Source organism: Canis lupus, chromosome 12 (assembly GCF_048164855.1).
Source record: "Canis lupus baileyi chromosome 12, mCanLup2.hap1, whole genome shotgun sequence".
NCBI classification, from domain to species: Eukaryota; Metazoa; Chordata; class Mammalia; order Carnivora; family Canidae; genus Canis; species Canis lupus.
This window is the reverse complement of record NC_132849.1, coordinates 26,508,976-26,531,777: the sequence shown is the minus strand read 5'-3', so window position 1 is coordinate 26,531,777 and position 22,802 is coordinate 26,508,976. Positions and strand designations below refer to the sequence as shown.

The 22,802-nt window shown below is 40.3% G+C and overlaps 1 protein-coding gene across 3 annotated transcripts in view; it reads right to left on the bottom strand.

Moving 5' to 3' along the window:
* The window catches only part of RMND5A (required for meiotic nuclear division 5 homolog A), a 63,308-nt gene extending 41,201 nt beyond the window's left edge, over nt 1-22,107 (bottom strand). For all 3 annotated transcript variants that reach the window (XM_072770116.1, XM_072770117.1, XM_072770118.1), the window contains exons 1-2: nt 21,873-22,107; nt 1,517-1,659 (exon numbers count right to left, since the gene is read on the bottom strand). In XM_072770116.1, coding sequence (XP_072626217.1) covers nt 1,517-1,659; nt 21,873-22,014 — 285 coding nt within the window. In that variant the 5' untranslated portion in view covers nt 22,015-22,107. The remainder of the gene's footprint in view (nt 1-1,516; nt 1,660-21,872) is intronic.
* Between the last annotated feature and the right edge of the window lie 695 nt (nt 22,108-22,802).

The following is a 22,802-nucleotide window of genomic DNA, read 5'->3' as shown; positions in this document are numbered from 1 at the left end:
CCAACTACAGGCAGTTTAGTGATCAAGTAGATGCCTCTTAGAACCTCCAGGGGTTTGAACCATCAATCACGATATTGCCTTGGTTACTGTCAGCCACCAAAACCTGAAGCTTCCTAAACACTACCTAGAGAACATGAAGGTCCCTCCCCCACAGTGATTTAAAACCCTCTCTAAAGTGCCCCATGACCATTCCAGTGAGCCCATAAGCTAGTACATACCAACTGAAGATTTCCAAGCCATGGCCCCCCAAAAGTCTCATGCCAAAGCCACTTCCAAAGCTGTGTTCCTTCTCTTTGAGTCACCAAACAGGCATCACAACCTTAAAGCTATTTTGGAGAACACTCACTGCCTTCTCAGCCTTTGCTAGCAAATGCTATCACTAATCCAAAGATGGGGTTGCTGCTGCCAAGACTACTTCTCAGGCTTCTTTTGCCAAGTTAAAACTCTCAGCACTATGGGAGTGGTGAAAGTTCTCTGAAAGGTTACTAACACTTGTGTATATCAGAGCTACCCAATCCTTAGAGCCCCTCTACACATAGTCTGATCACAATGTACCTACCAGTTAACAATATCTCCTTAGAAACGGAAAGTTCTGCCTCAAGTCTTGCCTATCAATACTACTGCTCTATAGGATCATTTCTAACAGGTAGGCTTACCCATGTGTTAGACGAAGTCACCCTCTAGATTCCTTGAGTTTCTACCCACATCATAGCAATTAGCTCTCCTACATTCAGATTAAGCAACTCATACACTGCTTTTGCTACAAAGAGCTCACCTAAAAGTTCTTCCTACCTTCCCAGAAGTTTACAATGTGTCAACAAAAACATCCATAAACAGTTACAAACTCTCCAATGGCTGATGTAGTCAGAGGTATCACATGGTAACCTTAGGCCCTGCCCTTTTAAGGCCCTACTATGAGCTCCAAGAGCAAAACTGGCCCAGTGCTAAAAAATAACCACTTATAAGTAAACCACTAAGTCAAAGAGTCATTGTCACCGGAACAATCACCCAACCGAAGTAGACTGGCCCTGCTGGCTACCAACCAACCCATTCACTCACAGAGAAAGCAACACTGGAATAGCATTCAAACAGGAAGATGACAGGGTGATGCAGGGGAGACAGATGCAAGGGTGTTATCCTAATCACCCCAGAAGAGAGACAGTCACGGCTAGGGAACTACTCAGGAAGTAGTTGAAGTTACTTTCTGTAAACACATTCCCTCACAGGAGTAAAAATTTCTTTGGAAATTTACTCTTCATGGTACTAGGAACTATAGTCATTTAAGCAAATGTTTTTGTGGTGGTGGGTTTTTTTTGTTTGGTTTTGTTTTGTTTTGTTTTTTAACAGTAACAGAATACTTTCAGAATAACATAGTAAAACCAAACCTGCAAAAGTTATGAAAGGCCAGGATAAAAAGAACAGCATAAAAAATTGGAGAAAGCAAATGTTATCAGAGCAGTGATAGGAGATGAAGGAGGATGTTAAAAAATCCCGAACACTTCCTTCAACATCGTACCTTATCAATGGCTTTTCCAACCCGAGAAACACTGCTGTGGATGTCTTTGTGGTCTGAAGCCAATTTTTGAACAGTATCCTTTATCCTTTTACAGCACTGTGTCAAAACAAGTGAAAGTGTCCCTGATAATTCAGCATCTTGGCCTATAAAAAAGTAAAGAAAGAAAGATTGGTTACTCATGAAAGCAAAACTCAAAGATGGCAAGTTTCAAGTAGGCCCTTTAGAACATGAAAGTTGGAAGTGAAGAAAAATATCTGCTTTGAGGCAGATGGTCACATTCATAGATAACTTTCTTAGCATTCAGTTGAAAAAATGTTATCTTAATTTACTTTTTGGAATAAGTAAGAAAACTATACTATGAAATAAGCCACTTTTGTAATTACTAAAATAGCACAGACTGTGAGTGATACTGCCAAGGCATTTTCCAGAAAACGTCTAACTGAATAAACTCAGTATTCAATCCACTTAAACGGCTCAGGTTATTCTCAAAACATTTTCATTGTTACTAAAATTTCTAAAGAGAGATTTAATCTAAATGCTTTATATTCTACATAAAGAAGTAGAAAACAAAAACAAACTTCTTTGGATACCATGTTGAAAAGAGTGAACATAGTAGAAAAAGAGTTAACATATTCCCATCTATAAGGCATAGTGAGCCATTCTTATCAGGGTTCCCACCACCCTAACTGATAAGGGTTCCCACCACCCTAACTGATAAGAGTGGCTCACTATGCCAAACTGTACAATGTGGCTTATGCTGAATTCCTGCTTTCCTTCTGAGAGTCTGGAATTTTGGTATGTGTTATGCAGAGGGTGCCTATATGACCAGTCCCCAGTAAACACTCTGAGTACTATGTCTCTAATGAGCTTCCCTAGTAGACAACACTTCACACTTATTACAATTTGATGCTGGAGGAATTATATGTGTCCTGTCTCTGTGACATGACAGGACATGACTGAGAGAGGACTCTTGGAAATCTTCTCCTGGTTTCTTCTGGACTTTGCATCATGAGCCTTTTCCCTTGGCTGATTTTTGCTTTGTATCCTTTTGCTGTAATAAACTTAGCCATGAATGTGACTACATGCTGATTCCTATGTGTCCTCCTAGAGATCACTGGAACCTAAAAGTGATCCTGGGGACCTTGATACACACAATAAATCAACTGAAAGTTACTACAGTTTATAGCCTCTTTCCCAATGCTATGTCCTCAGGAAAAAGGGAGATGACGGAGGAAGAACGAACATTCATCAATTACCTCATATATCACAAGTCCCCACCCTTGAGCAACAGGTCTGGTTTCTGAACTCCTACTCACTATGATATAGCTGTGTTTCTTAAACTTTAATTTACATCAGAAGCACCTGAAGGACTAGTTAAAACAAAGGAGTTGGACCTCCACACCATTTATCTAATTCAAGAGGTCTGGGATGGGGCTCAAGAATCTGAACAAGAACAATCCCAAAATACAGTAGCCCTAGGATGTTCAATGAATATTCAACAAACATTTATTGAGTATTCATTATGTGACAAGTACACCAGTAGAACAAAACCACCAAAATCCCTGCCTTAAAACTTACCTTCTGGTGAGCAAGATAAACAACACAAAATAAGTCAGTTATATGACAAAAGATGATATATGTTACAGGAGGAGAAAAAGTAGAGTAAAAGAGTTGGATGGTGTGAGTTGAACAACTGCAATTTTAGAATGGATAGAATAGACCTCACTGAGAAAGTGATATCTGAGCAAAGACTTGAAAGAAATGAGGGAATCAGCCACAGGGCTACTGTGGGGATGAAGGGTAGCCGAATCTGCTACCCCAAAATATGCTTCTTTGGCATAAAGATTGTTTCAAGCATATTATTGTGAGAAGCAGCAGATACAGGAAAAGTTCTGAAAACAGAGTACAAATTTCCCTTTGTAAGGGAGATTTACATTTATGAGAGAAATTTCCATTAGTAAAAGTGTCTCTCTCTACACCAGATAAAGAATGGCTCTAAATCATAAGAAACTTATCAATGAAGAAAGTTTAGACTTATATCTCCCTAAAAATCTTAGTCTTGTTTACTGTGCTTTTCCTGATAAACTGGCCTCCCTACACCCTTCTTTCGTCTTTACCTGAAGATAATATTTAAGCCTGAATTCTAAGTCACCTCTTTGAGTTAGTCATTTTTCTTTGGGAACCTCCCATGTATACATAAGGTATACATGTTAATAAACTGTTTTTCTCTTTATAATCTGCCTTTTATTATAGGAGTCTCAGTCAAGAACTCATAAGATTAAAGGAAAAATTATTTCTCCTCCTCTTCAGGGAAAGCATTCTAGGCTGAGAGAAAAAAATCCTTATAGAAATATACCAAAAAAGAAAGAAAAGAAATATACCAAGATTATTTGAGGAATAGCAAAAAGGGCAGTTTTGCTAAAGCAGATGTCTGGCAAAGAAAAACAGGAGGAGAGAAAGTTTAAGAGATAATGGGGGTCCTGATCTTGCAGGGCCTTTTTGGCATGGTAAAGACTTTAGCTTTTATTTTGAGTGAAAGGTATATCATCCACTACAAGGTTTTGAAGAGAGTATGTATAAATGGACACAATTTAGTGTGGTCATTCTGGCTCAAGACAGGAGTACAAGAACAGAAACAGGACAAAAAGTCAGGAGGCTGTGGCAGCAATCCAGATAAGAGGGCAGTGACTCAACCCAAGGTGTAAAGTGTAGAGGTGGTGAGAAGTGGCTGGATTCTGGATATATTCTGAGGGTAAAGCCAACAGGATTCCTGACTATGAGGGAATAAAAGGACTCAGAGATGACTCCTAACTTTTTAGCTTAAGTCAACTAGAAAGATGGAGTTGTCTTCAATTAGAATGATAAAGATTAAAAGTTGAGCAGGTATGAGAGGAAGGAAGAGATAAAGAGTTCAGTTTCGGGCTTGTTAAACTTGATATGTGAGTCACCTCAGTGCACATGCGGAGGAGTGAGTTAGATCTATAAACCTGGAGTTCAAGAGCAAAAACAGAGCTGGATATACAAATATGTGAGTCACTGGCATGTAGATATTTAAAACCATGAGGCTAGGGGCACCTGGGTGGTTCAGTCAGTTGAGTGTCCAACTCTTGGTTTTAGCTTAGGTCATGATCTCAGGGTCCTGGGATTGAGCCCCAAGTCAGGCTCTGCACTCAGTGATGAATGTGCATGAGATTCTCTCTCCCTCCCCCCTCCCATGGTCTCTCACTCTCTAAAATAAGTGAATCTTTAAATAAATAAATAAAGCCATGAGGCTGAATGAAATCATCAAAAGAGCTGGTACAAACACAAAGAAGTGATAAAATATGGGAGTCCTGGAAACTCCCAAGTTTATGAGATCAAGATGAAGTAGAACTGGAAAAGAAGACTAACAAAGACTACTGAAAACACTGTCACACAGGAGGAAAATCAAGTACGGTGCTGGGGAAGCCAAGTAAAGAAAATGTGTCAAGGACAAAGGAGTAACCAACTGTGCTAAATGCTCTGCTATGTCAAGATGTAGACTGAGAACTGATCACTGGGTTTACAATATGGAAGTTACCAGTGACTGTAACAAAATAGTTTCTCTAAAGTTTCAAGAAAAGAAACCTCGAAGGTTGTAGGGACTGTGAAGAAGGAATATAAGTCTAGTTCAGTGACAACCACTGAGAGAAATAAAAAGATGAGCAAAGAGAGAAAGATATTGGGTGCCCATAAGGTAGCCAACCCAATATGATGTAGCCAAAATAAACACTGCCCTCATCTCTAGATACAATTGCACAAAGTATGTATCAGGTGCTCCCAACTTCTAATAATTGAGGCTAAGAGAAGACTTGGTAATTAAGAAAAATTTCAAAATCTGTCTAAAAGGTATTCCATACACCTTGGGTCAAAAGAATCTGCTTCAGTAGCTCTAACTCTGGCCATTTCTGTATCTAAGTCTTACCTAACCTCAGTGGTTTCATCTCGTCTATGAACCTCTCTGCTCATAGACTTACTCAGTCTTACCAATTCCTGATGAATTCTGTTCTCTCCACCATTCCTCTGGCACTAAACTATATCCCACTGAACAATTTCACAGATAATTCCATCACCAATCTCAACTACGTATATATAAATCCTGAAGGAAGACTGGGATAAATAGTTACAATAAGAACCTGTCTTATCATATGCCTTTCACAGTCTCACATGCCATTAATCTAAGTATTTGAACGGATGGTAAATAAATCAAGGAAAGAACAGTTAAAAAGAATGCCATATTCAACAAATGGTGCTGGAATAACCAGATATCCATAGACAAAGGAATCATACCATATACAAAAGTTAACTCAAAATGGAATGATCATCTAAATGTTAGGGCCAAAACTATCAAATTTTTAGGAGAAAATAGATGTACTCTTGACCTTGTATTGGACAATGGTTTCTTAGGTATGACACCAAAAGCACAAACAACAAAAATAAATAAAAAGACAGAGAAATAAGTAATTCTTTCATTTGTTCAACTGGACTTCATCGAAACTAAAAACTCTTGTGCTTTAACTACCACCAAGAAAGTGAAAAGACAATCCACAGAATGACAGAAAATATTGGCAGCTTATATATCAGATAAGGGTCTAATATCAAGGATGTATAAAGAGCTGTTACAACCCAGCAAGATAAATGACCCCATTTAAAAATGGGCAGGGGTACCTGGCTCAGTTGGATAAGCATCTGACTCTTGGTTTCGGTGCAGGCCATGATCTCAAGATCCTGGGACTGAGTGAGTGTTGGGGTCCACACTCAGCACAGAAATCTGCTTGTCCCTCTCCCTCTGCTCCTCCTCCTGTTCTCTCTCTCTCTCAAATATTTTAAAAAATAAAAACGGGCAAAGAATTTGAATAGGCATTTTCCCCCAAAGAGAATAAGACAAATAACCAATAAACACAGGAAATTATGTTCAACATCATTAGTCAAGAGAAATGCAAATCAAAACTACAATGAGAACTACTTCACACCCACTAGGATTAGTTATACTGAAAAAGATGGACAACAGAAAGAGTTTGGGGAGGATGTGGAGAATTTAGAACCCTCACACATTGCTGGTGGGATGTAAAATGGTGCAGTGGCTAAAGAAAATAGTTTGAAGTCCAGAAAGTTAAACAGAGTAACCATATGACACAGGTATGTACCACTGCTAGGTACACATACCCAAGAGAAATGAAAACATATGTTCACAGCAGCATTATTCATACTAGCCAAAAAGTGGAAACAATCCAAATGCCCAAATGGATAAATGTGGTTTATCCATACAATGGACTATTATTCAGCCATAAAAAGGAACGAAGCACTAATACATAGTACAACATGGAAGACTTTGGAAAACACCGTGTTGACTGAAATAAGTCAGATACAAAAGATCATATATTGTGTGAGTCTATTTATATGAAATCTCCAAATCCATAGACAGAAGTAGATTCATGGAGGCCAGAGGCTGGGGAAGTGTAGAATGGAGAGTGATGTTAATAAGCATGAGGTTTCTTTGGGAGTGATGAAAATGTTCTGGAATTAGATAATGGTTATGGCTGCACATCTCTTAATATACTGAAAGCCAATGAGTCACACCCTTTAATAGGGAGACTTCTATGGGATGTGAGCTATTTCTCAATTTTAAAAAACTTAAAAATGCAAGCCATAAGTCCTACCCATTCCATCATGTTTGTTTCTACAGTCAGTAGACAACAAAGTAAGCAAAAAGTTGAAGAAACAAAAAAACAAAGACCAAACTGGAGGACAGAGGTCATCTGGAATTTACCAACTGAACTTCTATGCCCCAACCCTGAAATCCATTGATATTTTCAAATCTCAGTAACTTAAAGGTCTGAAGTTTGGTGTTGCTGTCATATATTCTCTTTCCTTAACCATCTATAAGACCCCACACTTTTTGGTTTTAAAGTTTATAAATGACAGATACTAGTAGCATAAGGTCAATTAATTAACATTGAGAATTCTCAGTATGCCCCAAGGAAAAATAATTTCTACAATATATTTGGAAGCGTAAGAAAAGTATAATGGAATCATCTGAAAGAGAACCCTGGGAAAGCCCTGCTCAAAGAGAAAGATTCCACTAATGCATTTCAAATGGATTTAGTGGAAAGCGGCCAAAGGTAAAAACAGGTTTAGAAATCACTATAATAATCAAACTGACTGAGACCAAATCTCTAAGTCCTAAAGGGACTAATGTTCTTATTTCTCTGTCTGAAAACAAAAACTGCTTCTAGAAGAACCTTTCTGTGAAAGAAATCTAAACAGATTCAGTTCCTAGAAATAAAGCTGGGGAACAACTGTGATAGTCATCTTTAACTAAACTAGATGTGAAGATGTTAGAATCCCAGCTGGCCACTGTGGTGGCCTTACCCAGGATGAAGTCATGTGCCAACTGTGTCTTGTCTTGTCTTGTCTTTTCTCTTTTCTTTTCTTTTCTTTTCTTTTCTCTTTTCTTTTCTTTTCTCTTTTCTTTCTTTCTTTCTTTCTTTCTTTCTTTCTTTCTTTCTTTCTTTCTCTCTCTCTCTCTCTCTCTCTTTCAAGAGGGAGAGAGAGAGCAAAAGAAAGTGGGGGGAGGGAGGAAGAGGGACAGAGAGAATCCCAAGAAGGTTCCCCACCCAACATGGAACCTAAAGCACAGCTGGATCTCACAACCTTGAGATCATGACTGAGATCATGACCTGAGCTGAAATCAAGAGTCTGAACCACTTGGTGCCCCCAACTGCATATTTCAATGCTTTAAATAAACCTTCCCGGGCTCATGACCCATACACAACAATGAAAGAAACAGTTCTGAGGCAGTGCTCATCACTTAGTGACTACATGTACTCTTTTTTTTTTAAAGACTTTTTTTAGGGCAGCCCAGGTGGCTCGGCAGTTTAGCACTGCCTTCAGCCCCGGGCCTGACTCTGGAGACCCGGGATCAAGTCCCACATCAGGCTCCCTGCCTGGAGCCTGCTTTTCCCTCTACGTGTGTCTCTGCCTCTCTCTCCTTCTCTCTCTGTCCCTCATGAGTAAATAAATAAAAAATCTTAAAAAAAAAAAAAAAGACTTTTTTAAAAGAGAGTTTTAGGTTTACAACAAAATTGAGGGAGGGACAGATTCCCCATATACCTACTACCCTTACACATGCATAGCCTCTCCCGTTATCAACATCACCCACCAGAACAGTACTTTAAAACAAACAAACAAACAAACCAAGGATGAATGTACACTGACACATCATTATCACTCAAAGTTCATGGTTACCTTAGGGTTCATTCACCCTTGGTGCTGCACTCATGGATTCTGACAAATGTATATATAACAGCATATATCCATCACAATAGTATCATACAGAGCATTTTCACTGCCCTAAAAATCAACTGTGCTCTGCCTATTCATTTCTCTCTTCCATCCCAACCCTGGCAATCATTGTCTCCACAGTTTTGCCTTCCTCAGAATGTTAGATAGTTGGAATCACATAGCATGTAGCATTTTCAGATTGGTTTCTTTTATCTGGTAATATGCATTTAAGACTCTTTCATGTCTTTTCATGGCTTGACAGCTCATTTCTTTTTAGCACTTAAAATTCCATTATCTGCATATACTGCACTTTGTCCATTCACCTACTGAAGAACATCTTGGTTGCTTCCAAGTTTTGGAAATTATGAATAAAGTTGCTATAAACAATGTATGCAGGTTTTTGTATGAGTATGTTCTCATCTCCCTTGGGTAAATACCAAGGTTCAAAAATGCTGCATCTCATGGTAAGAGTAATGTTTACTTTTGTAAGAAATTGCCAAACTGTCTTCTAAAGTGGCTGTATCGCAAAAGTACTTTTTAAAATCACTTTTAGGGGCGCCTGGGTGGCTCAGCTGGTTAAGCGTCTGCCTTCAGCTCAGGTCATGATCTCAGGGTCCTAGAATTGCACTCCATGTTGGGCTCCCTGCTCAGCAGGAAGTCTGCTTCTCCCTCTCACTCTCCCTCTCTCTCTCTAATGAATAAATAAAATCTTTAAAAAAATCACTTTCAACAGCTAAAATAATTGGTACGTCCATGAGAGATTTTAAATCCAAGCAAAGAACCAACACACTTGGTTAGTCTTTCAATACAACATAAAAGTATTTTAAGGATGATATTCTCAGAAAGTGCAATAGTCATAGTCTCTTCCAAAATCAGACAAACTAAATTAACATTTCTGAGTTCACTCTAAACCATTTTTTAGCAAGCCCAGCTAAGACTTCAAGCTCTGCCCTAAGGCTTCACTCCCTAGCCTTTCAGGAATTATGTCTATTAGTTTCAAAGAAATAATAAATTAGAAAAACGTTTGTTAAAAAAAAAAAAAAAAAGAAAAGAAAAAAAAAAAAAAACGTTTGTTTCCATAGCATCCCATACCTGTATTTACCTATCAGAGTTTCATACTTCATTGTAAATATTTGTCTATTACCTCCATGAAATTACTGGAAAATAGAAAATATGATTGCTTAATCTTCAATGTTTAGCTCTATGCCCAATGTGCGGCTTAAACTCATGACCGTCAGATGGAGAGTCACATGCTCTACTGACTGCACCAGCCAAGGGCCCCTAATCAATTACATATTCTCAGCATTGGAGATTCTGGCACTACCAACACACTCTGAACCAATACCCACTGAAGTACCAGCAGTTTCACACTCAGCACCTCACTGATCTTCTACTCCCTTCCAGGATATTTAGTATGTACTATGCAATAGCATTATGGTCTAAATTTTCCAAATACTGAATAAATAAATACACACACCCCAATATCCAAATAAAACACACTCCTAGAAGAGAGCCCCCCCCCCAGTTGTTAAGTATCTTCCCTTTTCCAAGTAATGACCAATCCCTTCCCTCAAGAACCTAAAATATGGGGCACACCTAGGTGGCTCAGCAGTTGAGCATCTGCCTTTGGTCATGATCCAAAGGTCCTGGGATTCAGTCCTAGAACAGGCTCCCCCGCAGGGAGTCTGCTTCCCCCTCTGCCCATGTCTCTGTCTCTCATGAATAAATAAAATTAAAAAAAAAAAAAAGAACCTAAAATAGGTAGGTAGACATGGGGAAAAAATTAATAGGCTTGTGTTTTGGGTAACAGTTTCTGTGTTTGTAAAAGAAAGCTATGCCAAGATTTGTCAAAAAAAACGAAATACATTTCAACTTTGGTACATAATATGTTCCTATAAAACTGTACCCAAGTCAGAATGTAGGAAGGTAGAACAAACTTACACAGTAAAAGGAGTGCCTAGTTCCCGCAAAGGGAAAAATTACAAAATTCCTAATTATTGCTTGGTTTTATAAGTAACTTTTCAATATAGTTCTATCATTTTGTACATTTACTTGTTCAATTATTTTCCTTCATTACTAATCACATGGCTTAAGTAAGACAACCATATGTCCGATTATATGACAAGATTTACTCATCATTTTGGCTCATCTAACACAATCAAGACAAAGATATTAAGATTGAAAACTAATGTTCTCATCCCTACTCAGTGTTTGCATTTTCGATTTTGTTTGCCACTTATTTTTAGGATATCAGAAAGGAAAAAAACTCTCAAATAATTGTACACACTGTTAAAGAAAGATAATATTGCTAAAACTAAACAGCTGGTTGGTAGGCAGCACTATAATGGTATAGCTTGATATGTCTTCTCATGGACGATAATCAAAAGTTCTAATTTGGTCTATAAAAGTCAGTGTAAAGGTGTCAATTACATGATGAAGTACATGCTGCCTAAGAGTCAAACACATGAGAGATGAGACCCCCCTATAATTAAAAGCACACTATAAAAAAATGGTGAAGCACAACACAGAAAATCATCAACTCTGATGATTATTAATTATTCAGATGTCCAAAATGGCTGAAAACATCACCACCTAGGACTAGAATATTTTGGTAGAAGCAAATAGTAGCACTCCCTAGAAATCACTAAGACCTGAATTAGCAATCTTATGAATATCATGGAGGCAGAAAAAATTTTAAAATATTCAAGTTTACGGGCAGCCCTGGTGGCTCCGTGGGTTTAGCGCCGCCTCCAGCCCAGGGCGTGATCCCGGAGACCTGGGATCGAGTCCCACATCAGGCTCCCTGCATGGAGCCTGCTTCTCCCTCTGCTTGTGTCTCTGCTTCTCTCTCTGTCTCTATGAATAAATAAATGTTTAAAAATAAATAAATAAATAAAATATTCAAGTTTATAAATACTACATATATTGCATTTGAGTTCATCTGCATTATTAAAAGTTAACTCTGCTTCATAAAATGGACAGAAGTCTTAAATTTAGAATTAAGTGGAAAATAAAATGGCACACAAGTTTTTATGAGACTACAAAGAAATCTGTTTAGTAAACATAATCCTAACAGTACTTACTCAGAGGAGGGGGAAAAAAGGCACAAATAGAACATACTCCTTTTTTCCTAGAGGTGGTATACACTGAAAACAAAACAAACTTTTCTCAGCATATTAAGAGGTGGCAAATCTACAAAGTACAGTATTTTGGGGGTCAACCCCAGACCTCTCAGAACAGAATGCAGACTCAGGTGTGTCCTGATGCAGTATACCAAATCATAGTCTAGTGTGCTGCAAAACCAACCATAAGAGAGAGAGAGAGAGAGTAAATTTATATTTAAAAGCTAAATTAGGGATGCCTGGGTGGCTCAGTGGTTGGGCATCTGCCTTTGGCTCAGGGCATGATCCCAGAGTTCTAGGATCAAGTCCCACATCAGGCTCCCTTCAAGGAGCCCTCTTCTCCCTCTGCCTGTGTCTCTGCCTCTCTCTCTCTCTGTGTCTCTCATGAATAAATAAATAAATCCTTAAAAAAAAAAAGGCTAAATTACATGGTACAGACTAATAGCGATTCTAGAGCAGAGAGCTCAAAATGACTGGCATAGGGAAGAAACGGAAGGCTTCAAAAATACACGAGGAGGCAAGAACTGAGAGAGATGACAAGAAAAAGAGGACACACAGCACCAGTTTTTACATGTCTGCTAGACAGTCCCACTTTGGAGAGCCTATTCATTCCCTTCAAATTCAAAATACAGAGAATTAATCTCTAGCCATATCCTTATGTATTTCTGAAATGAAGGGCTGAACCAGATAAGGTTTCTTGTAGTCTTTAAGTATAAAAATCACACTTAAAAATCAAATTCAAATTTTACCTTCCCCTCTCATAAACTTTTCTTCCTGGTTCCATATGGTCTACCTGTCCACTCGTGCTCAAATCTTAGAATAATCTTTGATTTTTCCAACCCTTCTCTCCCATCCTGCCAGACTACAACCACAACACCAAGTCCTGTTTAATTCCCTCCCTGAGGAGATCCCATGCATGGGTCTCTGTACATCTCTACCACTACTACCCAAAGACAGATCCCTCTTTCATCAGGTCTTAAGTTGACACTTAGTCATCTTGGCTCTAGCCAAACAGTACTTACAACTCCAATCCACCTAAATGCTGCTAAATGGTCTCAGATCATGTCCCTGTTCAAAATGTACCCCGCACCCAAGTCATTCAAGGTCTTCCCAGTCTCCTATTTTCCCTGGTATCTGTGACTGTATAAACCCTGATTCTAATTTAATTTTAATTCTTTTATCCTATTTCTCCCCGCTCTGGTCCTTTGCTGTTCCCAGAATGCCTCTTGTACTCTCACTCCTCTGCACCTTTGTTCTTTCCAACTACCACTCTGGCTTCCTACTATCCACATTCAATCTCGGTTATTGAAACTTGACAGATTAGAGGACTCTCTATCTCCAATCCCACTCCTTCTTGCCTGTACCATTCAGTCAGCATTGGCCTATAAACATGGCCTTGCATTACCAGGCACTGTTTGTTAAAAACATACCAGTGTCATCTCCCTAACTAGACAGAAAGTTCTTAGAGCATGAGAACAATTGCTTGCCCTTTGTAACTCCCACAAGATTTAGCCTAGTTCCACATATAATTGGCAATTAATAACTATTGACCAGGTGCTCTAAAGTTCAATTGAAATCTCTCTTTCTCTCTCTTACACACACACACACACCAGCAGTTCTTTCTAACAGATTCTTCTCTTCCCATTTCTCTGATCTGCTAGTATTTGTACCAAAAGAAGCACTGCTATTTATACTGTGTCATGGTCATGGTTTTTTCCCCCATCTCAAATGTAAAAGTCTGATCTCATTATCCAACTGAAGTTTCTTGAAGACTTTCTTATGCTTTTTGAATATTCCTTATGGTGTCAGGCAGACCACTGGGCACAGAACGGTAGCTAACATACACCAGTATAAAGATATGTCAAAGTATCCCAATTAAAACACTGCTTAACACTGCTTAAAGGCATAGACCTTAAAAAACAAAAACAAAAAAGGCACAGACATTAAACACAACAAATATATCTTTTCAGATTTTAAAGCCAGTTTATATCCATTATCTATTCAATTCCCATAACTCTGTGACATAAATTACCAGTTTACTGAAGAGGATACAGGTTAAGCAAGATTATAAAACCAGTAAAGTGGCAGTGGCAAACCCAGATCTCCTGAGCTCATAAGGACAAAATGTTGTGGCCTACTCTCTAAGTGGCAGACTCATCTTATCTCCCTAACCAGCCTCCAAGTTCCAGAAGGATGAGGCCACATAGGGTGGTTCTTCCAAGTCACTCCTTATCTCCTTCTGAATACCTTCAAATAATCAATAATGAAATATTAAATCTATATGGACCCCACAGATAGAGCAAGCTCATCAAAGATGATACACAGCTGGACACAAATACCTCAAAATGAGAAATTAGTATACAGGCTCAATCTTTAGTGTTAGAAGACACTGCACTATAGCCATATGGACTCCCAGAACGCTGTTCCCTAAAAACCATTCTGAGCTGAGCCATATAATCACCAAACCCAAATAAGATCAAAGTATATTTCTAAAAGTCTCAAGTCCTGCTGGAGATTCTAGTCTCTGTTCCTTGAGAGATTAGACTAGCACCTAATCTAAGAGGAAGGCCAGATGTTTCTGCCATTTTTCTACAAACTCTTGAAGATTAAAAAAAAAAATCTCCAGTTTAGAGAGCATGATGTCCCTGGTATCTATCAACTTCTAGGGATTACACAGAGCACCATGGGGCTCCAATACAAAGCGACTAGAGTGCTCTAGAATTCTCCTCTATAGTGCATTTTAGGGTCATTTTCAAATATTTTACAGATGAAGAAGCAGGACCCCAAATAAAAACAAGAGAGTTTTAATGTCCCAAGTGAACAGTTTACCAAAACACCATTTTCACTCTCCTAACAACTAAGAGACTAAGACATGGAAAGGATGGAAATTTCTCTATATACCCTCATATGATCATATCACAGAAGCGTTGCCAAGTTTCTCTCTCACCAATGTTATTATCCAGTGTTAGAAACTACATAAAAGATAAAATAACCTTAGGAAAATTATTTTACTACATAAAGCATACAAGCAATTTCAAGTAAATTCCTAAAGGTAACATGAACCAAATTGTATTTTTTTAAATCTACAAATTAAGTTGCACTAGCAACTCAGTATTTGAATTGTATGAAGGTTATAGTGAAGAGGCAAGGCAAAAGTTGAAAAATACAAATAGAAAACACCTCATGACATTGTTATTGGTATAACTTGTAGCTACTCAACTATAACAGACATCTATCACTTTTGTCTGGGTGCAAGTTTTCCTTTCTAGAGCTCTCTCCATTGCCGTACATCTCCTGACACAGGGTAAGCAGAGCCCAAGGTAGCCAATGGATTCCATGCCCTGACCCCAGTTACTGATTGAGGGAGAAGCTTACAAACCAAGACAATATAGATACTCTCTGGTAATTTTATGTTTGAAAATGCAGGAAAAAAAACAGCATATTCCTGTCATTGGGATCACTGTGATATAGGATATGAACTCCACTGGCCACTTTTACCTCCATGTGGAGAAAGCTCCTCTGAGAATGAAGCCGACCATGGAAAGCACAGTTGAGTGAGGAAGAGAAAAAGATTAGTCCTTATGACATTCTTTCTGCTTCTGGAGCTACCTGGCATTACCTCAGCCTATTTAGTCACAAGTGAACAAAGTCCATTTTAATTTTTTTTTTTTTAAAGTCCATTTTAATTAAAACTATTCTGTCACCTGCAATCAAAAGACTCCCGAGTAACAAACTAGTCTGAATGAATAAGGTGCCAAATAACAAAGAATTATCTCCTAAGAGGCTGGAAAGGAATGGCTGACAAAGTTAAATCAGCTTCTAAACCTAACTGGAAATACCAACACTAACCTACTATTATTCTCACCATCTAATACAGCCCAGGTAGCTTGCTAACTAGTCTATTCTTTTCTTAGGGTATCTGAACAATGACTACTGTTATTCACTCCAACTTTTCTGACCTACTTATCTGCTACTTCCCAAAATAGACGTTAAATATAGTTATCAAATTTTATTCAATTCAAATTTAAAGACCTTCTTCTCTTAATAATGTCTTGTTAAATATTCAGTAAAAAGCTGAGAGATCAGATATTGTAGCCTACTCCAAGTACCCCAAACAATAAGGCTGAATAAACAAACCACTTGTCTACCAAATCCTGATCCTTTAATATTTATTCAATAGAATATATTCATCCCTGGTAGGCTCTGAAAAGCACAGAAATTTATATATATATATATATAAATAGGCATACTTTTATAATATATTTATGTATATGTAAATATATATAAAAGTATCCCTATTTATATATATATAAAATATATACAACTCCAATTCTAGAATGAAGAGTTACACCTACCATGTGACCCTGAATCAATTTTCTGTCTACTGATAACAAGTCATACCACAGAAATTATTTTAAAACATGGCCACCACAATTTGCTTTTTCTTTCATGCTTATAATTGTCTATTTACTTTCTCATTTGTTACCTTCAAATTTTAAAAACTGGAAGCAGTTCTGCAACTGGTAACTAAATTCTCTTTGATTCACCTAAGAAAGAAAGATGGAGGATTATGGTTTGAATGAGTATTACTAAGAGTCAGACCACACAAACACGCAAGTTCTAGAAGCTAATATATGTGTTTACCACTCCTACAAATCAAGTTGTCTTTACCAACTTGCAAATTGCAATAACACTAAGCCTAAATCACAGTAAGTAGAATTGCATGTCCAATGCCTCAAAGTAAAAATGAAGAGTGACAAATTATTATTCCCCTGAATTTTCTTAAAAATTTTCCTGGAAGCTAGAATTTATCTGTGAGGTAGGCAACTAGGTAGTCCAGAAATAAAAAGAGAGTAGGAGGGAGATTTCTTCCTGGGTATCCTTTTTTTGTCATTTGAATTTATACCATTTGAACATATTATCTCAAAATAAATAAAATCTAAATTTAGAAAACTAAAAAAAAAAAAAATGAGAATCATTTTCAGATACAACTCCCTATAACAGCCCAGAAATAGCTTGTTTAAAAAAAAAAAAAAAAAAACAGCTCCACGCCCAGCATGGGGCTTGAACTCACCACCCTGAGATCAAGACCTGAGCTGAAATCAACAGACATTTAACTAACTGAGCCACCCAGGTAGCCACCTAGCCTAGAAATAACTTTTAAAAATACGACACACCCTTGACTCCTACAAAGATTGTACTTTTGTACTTTTCCTAGTACACTTCAAACATGTTATGAATGCTACCCTATTGTTTCAGTCTAATCTCCATTTACCAAATGTGAAAATAGAGTATCAGCAATACATGACATATACTTCTTTTCTGTTCTCCCTTCTACCATACAAGTGCCGATGGGAAACAAAATATATTTGCCAAGAGAAAAAAAATAAATGCTAAAAACCATACAAATAATTACAAATCAAGTCACAAAAATTTATCCATATTATCTGTTAATCAAGGTTTGTCCAAAGAATGATTCCCACACTACTGACGTGAATGGTGATTTTAGCGGTATGTGAAGTATTTTAATAGTCATGAATTTACTTTTAATAGTTTATCTAATACACCAAATCTATGATTTCACAAATATCAGTGCCTACGGTGAAGATAAATCTACTTAAGTGAAACCATGAACCCATCTGAAAAACAAGAGCACACATGTGAGAGTGAAGTTTGAGAAGCACCAGTGCATTACCCAAATTAGATCAAGGGCACACTGGGAATGATCACCAAATAGTATCAATCACAATGCATCTTAAATTAGACCAAACTTCATATGCACAGGGAAACTCACTGAAAAGCTGGTACAACTAAATAACAGTGCTCTCTCCTCTTTCCAAAAAGTTGAGAAAATTAAGAGAATCTAAAGTTTAATCAAAGTAAGGTTAAGAATCCGAGCTTGGTACAATCCTTGAACTTCTAGCAAATTAAGCTTAAAAATGGTATTCCTTTCCCATCCCAAACACCTCAGCACAGACCTTTCATTTGCTGTGAACAGTCCTCTTTAATCCCTTTTACTTCAGACACCTAACTCAGCAGGTTCTGGATCACTCCCCCATCATCCAATCTACCACTCTGAAGTTCCCCAGGCAGCTCTTGGGCCTGAAGAAAGCCTTTAAGTCAATCAGTCTTCAGGAAGAAGAATGATCAGAATTCAGAACTTCTTTTTAGTATTCGCTGTCATTCTTTACTGCCTCTTCTCTCTTCTATTACTGCTATGCTGCCCCTCAAATACTAAAACTCCATGGCTATGACCTAGCCAAAGCCTGCACTTAACTGTCAGAGCCTTATACTCTCAAAGGACTCCTCTGACTTAGGCCTCACATTCCCATTAAAAATAAATAAATTAAAAAAAAAAAAAAAAAGATTTTCCTTTTCCCAGACTGGACTTGGTTAGGGGTAGATTAAATGGCAGAGTACAAACTAATCCACCAGGTGTGAGTGACCATCCACATCACCCTTCTTCTCCCAAAAGGTATTTGAATGAAGACAAATGCATTTTAAAATAATTAATTACAGAAAATTTATATGAAAGAATTTCAGGCTATGTAGAGGCAATTTAGAGCAGATGAAAGAAATGTTAGGGCTCACTGCAGGACTATGTGTAGGCCAGTTGCCAGGTGAGCCCCCTTTGGCCAGATTTTATTCACAATCTGGAATAAAAGTGGTGAGAGTGGACAAGGGTCGTCAACAGACTTACTAAATAACCCATTTAGTAAAATCAGTTTCCACCACAAACTATTCTAACTGTCCTCATTTAGTACAGTTGTTCATACTTTGGAAAAAAGATATTTAAACATAAGAAAAATAGGGGATCCCTGGGTGGCTCAATGGTTTGGCCCCTGCCTTCAGCCCAGGGCGTGATCTTGGAGTCCCGGGATCGAGTTCCACATCGGGCTCCCTGCATGGAGTCTGCTTTTCCCTCTGCCTTGTGTCTCTGCCTCTCTCCCTCTCTGTGTCTCTCATGAATAAATAAAATCTTTAAAAAAAAAAAAAAAGCGTATAAACATCAGAAAATATAAATCATCCTTAAAAACTTAACTAATCCCTTGACCATAGCTAAAAAGGTATTTCTGAATCAGGCAGTTACTCACCATCAGTATGATACCATGATCTATATGGTTCCCAAGATTCTACTTTATTCACATCATATTCTTACAAGAATATTATCACAACTCCAGAGAATGAGATCCAAAGCCCAGACAGATGGTCCCAATTGGAGCCCCTCTCTCAGATCATAGGAGCTCACAAGATCAATTGCCCAGACAAATATATTCAAACTTGAAAATGGAGTTCCAAATTCAGATTTCAGTAGACATGACTTTAGGAAGGGTATATCTAAGATACAAATGTAATAAACACCACATCACTAGCAAAGAATATCAGAAATTACCTGCTTTGAAAATTCCTATAATCTAGATACCAAAGCACGATGTCTGCCTTCACACATAAGAATACTGTAAGAAAAAAAAAAGAGTCCACTTTGGAAACCAGACCTGGTATTTATTTTTCTTTCGTGTTTCATAACTGCCTTTAGTCATGTAATCCTATTATTAAAAAATTAAAGAAAATCAAAGAAATAGTAATATCAAACTGCAATTTGGTAGACAAGACAGTAAAAAATAGGTGGCTGAGAAAGGAACATATGTAATTCACCAAGTCAGACCATTTGAATAGTATGGCATACTCTGTGGCTAATACCCTCACACCATATATTCCTTGCGAAACTCCAATACCAAGCAAAAACAATCTGTCTAAAGCAAACTCCTGCTTCAGCATTTTCTGCCAATTATTTTATCCATCTAAGATAGGCCCCAAATTCCCTAAAATGAGGCTTGCAATCACATTCCCCTTTAATTAATACCACCCCCCTCCTTTTTTGTAGGAAGATATTTTACTTTCCATCTTCTCTCTCAAATTTTGCCTATCCAACCCCTCAATCTCTGACCTGGTCCCTAAAAAGGAAACGCTCCTTCCACCTCTCCAAGTTTAGAACCTTCACTCATTCTCTACCTTCCAGTCTTTAACAAGACAAAGATTTCCTGTAACAGATGGGCAGGAAGGTGGACAGAGACAGAGGGACACAGGCACGCACACACCCCTCCCATTCCTGTACTTAAACAGCCTTGGGCCTCCTTACACTTCAGTTCACACATTTTTCTTTACACCCACTAATCTAGTTTATTTTAACTCTTTGAAGCTGCAAGCACAGAGGGTCACTGACTTCCAATAGCCAAATACAAGCTGCACAACCTCTCTTTTTCTAAGCTCCTGCCTTTTCTGCTTCTGCTGGCTCCTCCAGCTCTCTCTCCAAGAGGCGTTCAAGGTGTGGTTAGACCCTACAGTCTTTCTTCCCTGCTGCCTACGTGACCTCCTTCACTCTTCTCTGTAGAAATACTAGGAAACCATCTTCGATCATACTTTCCCCAATTCTAACCATGCATCTTTAGCCACCAGTGAACATTAAGTTCTTGATTCTGTCTTCACTAGCCCTTCAGCTTTATCTCACATGCCCCAAATCAAATTCACCAAAGCCTTCCCAGGACCCCCCATCCAACTCCACCTCGGCTTCCCCTTCACAGGCAGCCAACTCCACCTCGGCTTCCCTTCACAGGCAGCCAACTGGTCTGCTTATTTTTCCATATTAATATTTTAACTCCCATTCCCACTACGGTTGCAGGCTCACTTCTTATCTGGACTTCAAAAGTGACTGCCATGTTCAGAATAAGAGGTTTTCAGACTCCTTTATTATGGGCTAGCACTTCCCCTCCACTGAAAGGAGTCTAGAAAGAAAGACGTAGGAGAGGAAAGGAGGGGAGAGGCTCAGCTGCACCACTGTCTTCACCTCACCCTATGTAACAGCATTTCATCCCAGCTACCAAACTTTCCATAAATTGCTGTTCAGCTAGGAGTTGAGAAGGCTCCTCCAAACTCTTGAATGAACCCATTAAATAAAGTCCTTCATTTCTTGAGCAGGAGGAACACCACTATGAATATGTTACTCTAAGGATACCAGACCTTTAATGTTACTTAAAAAAAAAAAAACCCAAACCAAAAACCCTCCCCAACCAGCTTCCACAAGTTAACTTCCGCAAAGTATCTGCCCCCAGGTCCTAGAGCAATAAAGAAATAATCTAGGCAGACCACCTTCTACAGAAAATCGTGTTTTCTAAAAGGAAAACAAGTAAAAACTTGACCAGGTAAGGCAAGTATCTCACAACTTGCGCCACAATTTGCTTCAGGAAAGTTGCCTGTTCTTCCTCAGGCTACATTAGGAGAGCTGAACAGTTCGATTCGGCTCGTTTCCTAGGAATCCTGTCTGTGCTGCTGCGGAGCTAAGAGCTGCTTCCACACAAGAGTCAAATCGTGAAGTTGCAGCAACGGCTGTTCTGTTAACCCACAGCTAAGAATAACACTCGACTTTCTAATTTAAAAAAAGAACGGAAAGAAGAAGAAGAAGGGGTAAAAAAAAAAAAAAAAAAAAGACTTGGAAAGTAAGTCCCCGGACCAAGGATCTGGGGCAGAAGAAGGGGCTTCCGGCACTGACCCTCTTATCAACCAGAGCCTTGGGTCCAACGCACTTAGCGCACCTTCGACCGCGGGGACCTGAGCGCGCCCGGCCGGGCGGGGGCGAGGGCCGCCCACCCCGGGACGGTGGCAGTTTGCAAGGGCCACGGACCAGCCCCCACACACGTCTAAGCCGGCTGGACCCCGTTCCGGGCTGGGTTTCCGGGTGGAGGGCGCTCACTCTTTATTGACAACGAGGTCGGGGCAGGTTCGAGGCAAATCGGGAGAAGGAACAGTCACAGGGGCAGGGGCGCGGGGTGGGGTGAGGGGTCTCCGCGTCTCGGGGGAGGCAGGGGCATCCCTCCTGGCCCGCCGGGGCCCGAGGGGCCGGGCCCTGCCCCGCGCGCCCACCCGGGCCGCCCTACCGTGGCTCTGCAGGATCTCGTGCTTGAGGCCGCCGGTGTAGTCGATAAGCTCCTCCAGGCCGCGCTCGCACAGCTGCCCGTAGCCCGAGAACTTGTGCAGCACCTTCTCCAGCTCGCGCTCCACCGTCACGCATTGATCCATCCCGGAGGCGGCGGCGGCGGCGGCGCTCGGCTCCCCGGCGCCCGGGTGTCCGCAGCCGTTCGGCCCGGGCCCGGCCGAGGCCGCGTCCTGCTCCTCGTCCCCCAGGCGGGCGGCGCGGGCGGCGGCGGCGGCGGCGACCGAGGCAGCGGGTGCGCTAGCCGCGGCGCCGGGGGAGCCCGGTGCAGCCCGTGCCCGCCTGCCCCATGCCCCCTCCCCCCCGCCCCCGGAGCCTCGCCGCCGATCCCGCTCGCTCTCCGCACCCGGCCCCGCGACCCTGGTCCTCGCCCGCCGCGTTCGGCTGCCCGCGGCGGCGCCGCCGATTGTTTTTGTTTTCACGGGAACCGACCGATGACCTGGTTCTCCCGGGCGGCACCAAGCGCCGCCGACCCGAGGGGTGGGGGGAGCAGCCACCCCAGCAAGGGAAAGAGGCGGCGCGGGCCGTACCAAGCGCACCCTCGAGGGGGAGCCGCCTAGCGTTCGCGGGCGGAGGACGCGACGGCCGTCCGCTCACGCCGCCGCTCTAAAGGTGTGGGCAGTACCACGCGGGATGCGTGCGAGGGAGAGGGCGAGGGTGGAGCAAGAACCCAATTGGCCCGAGGAGCTCAAAAGGGAACTTTGGAGACAGCCCCGGCGCTCGCAGAGCGCTACAACTGCGCTCTCCGTAAACAAGAGGGTGGAAACCGTCCCTAACCACTCCGCCCAGAAACGGGGAAAAAGAACCAATGGGCGCGGGCGGTACGTAAGGGACCAACGTCCTCCAATCCCTGGCTGAGGCGTAAACCCTCAGC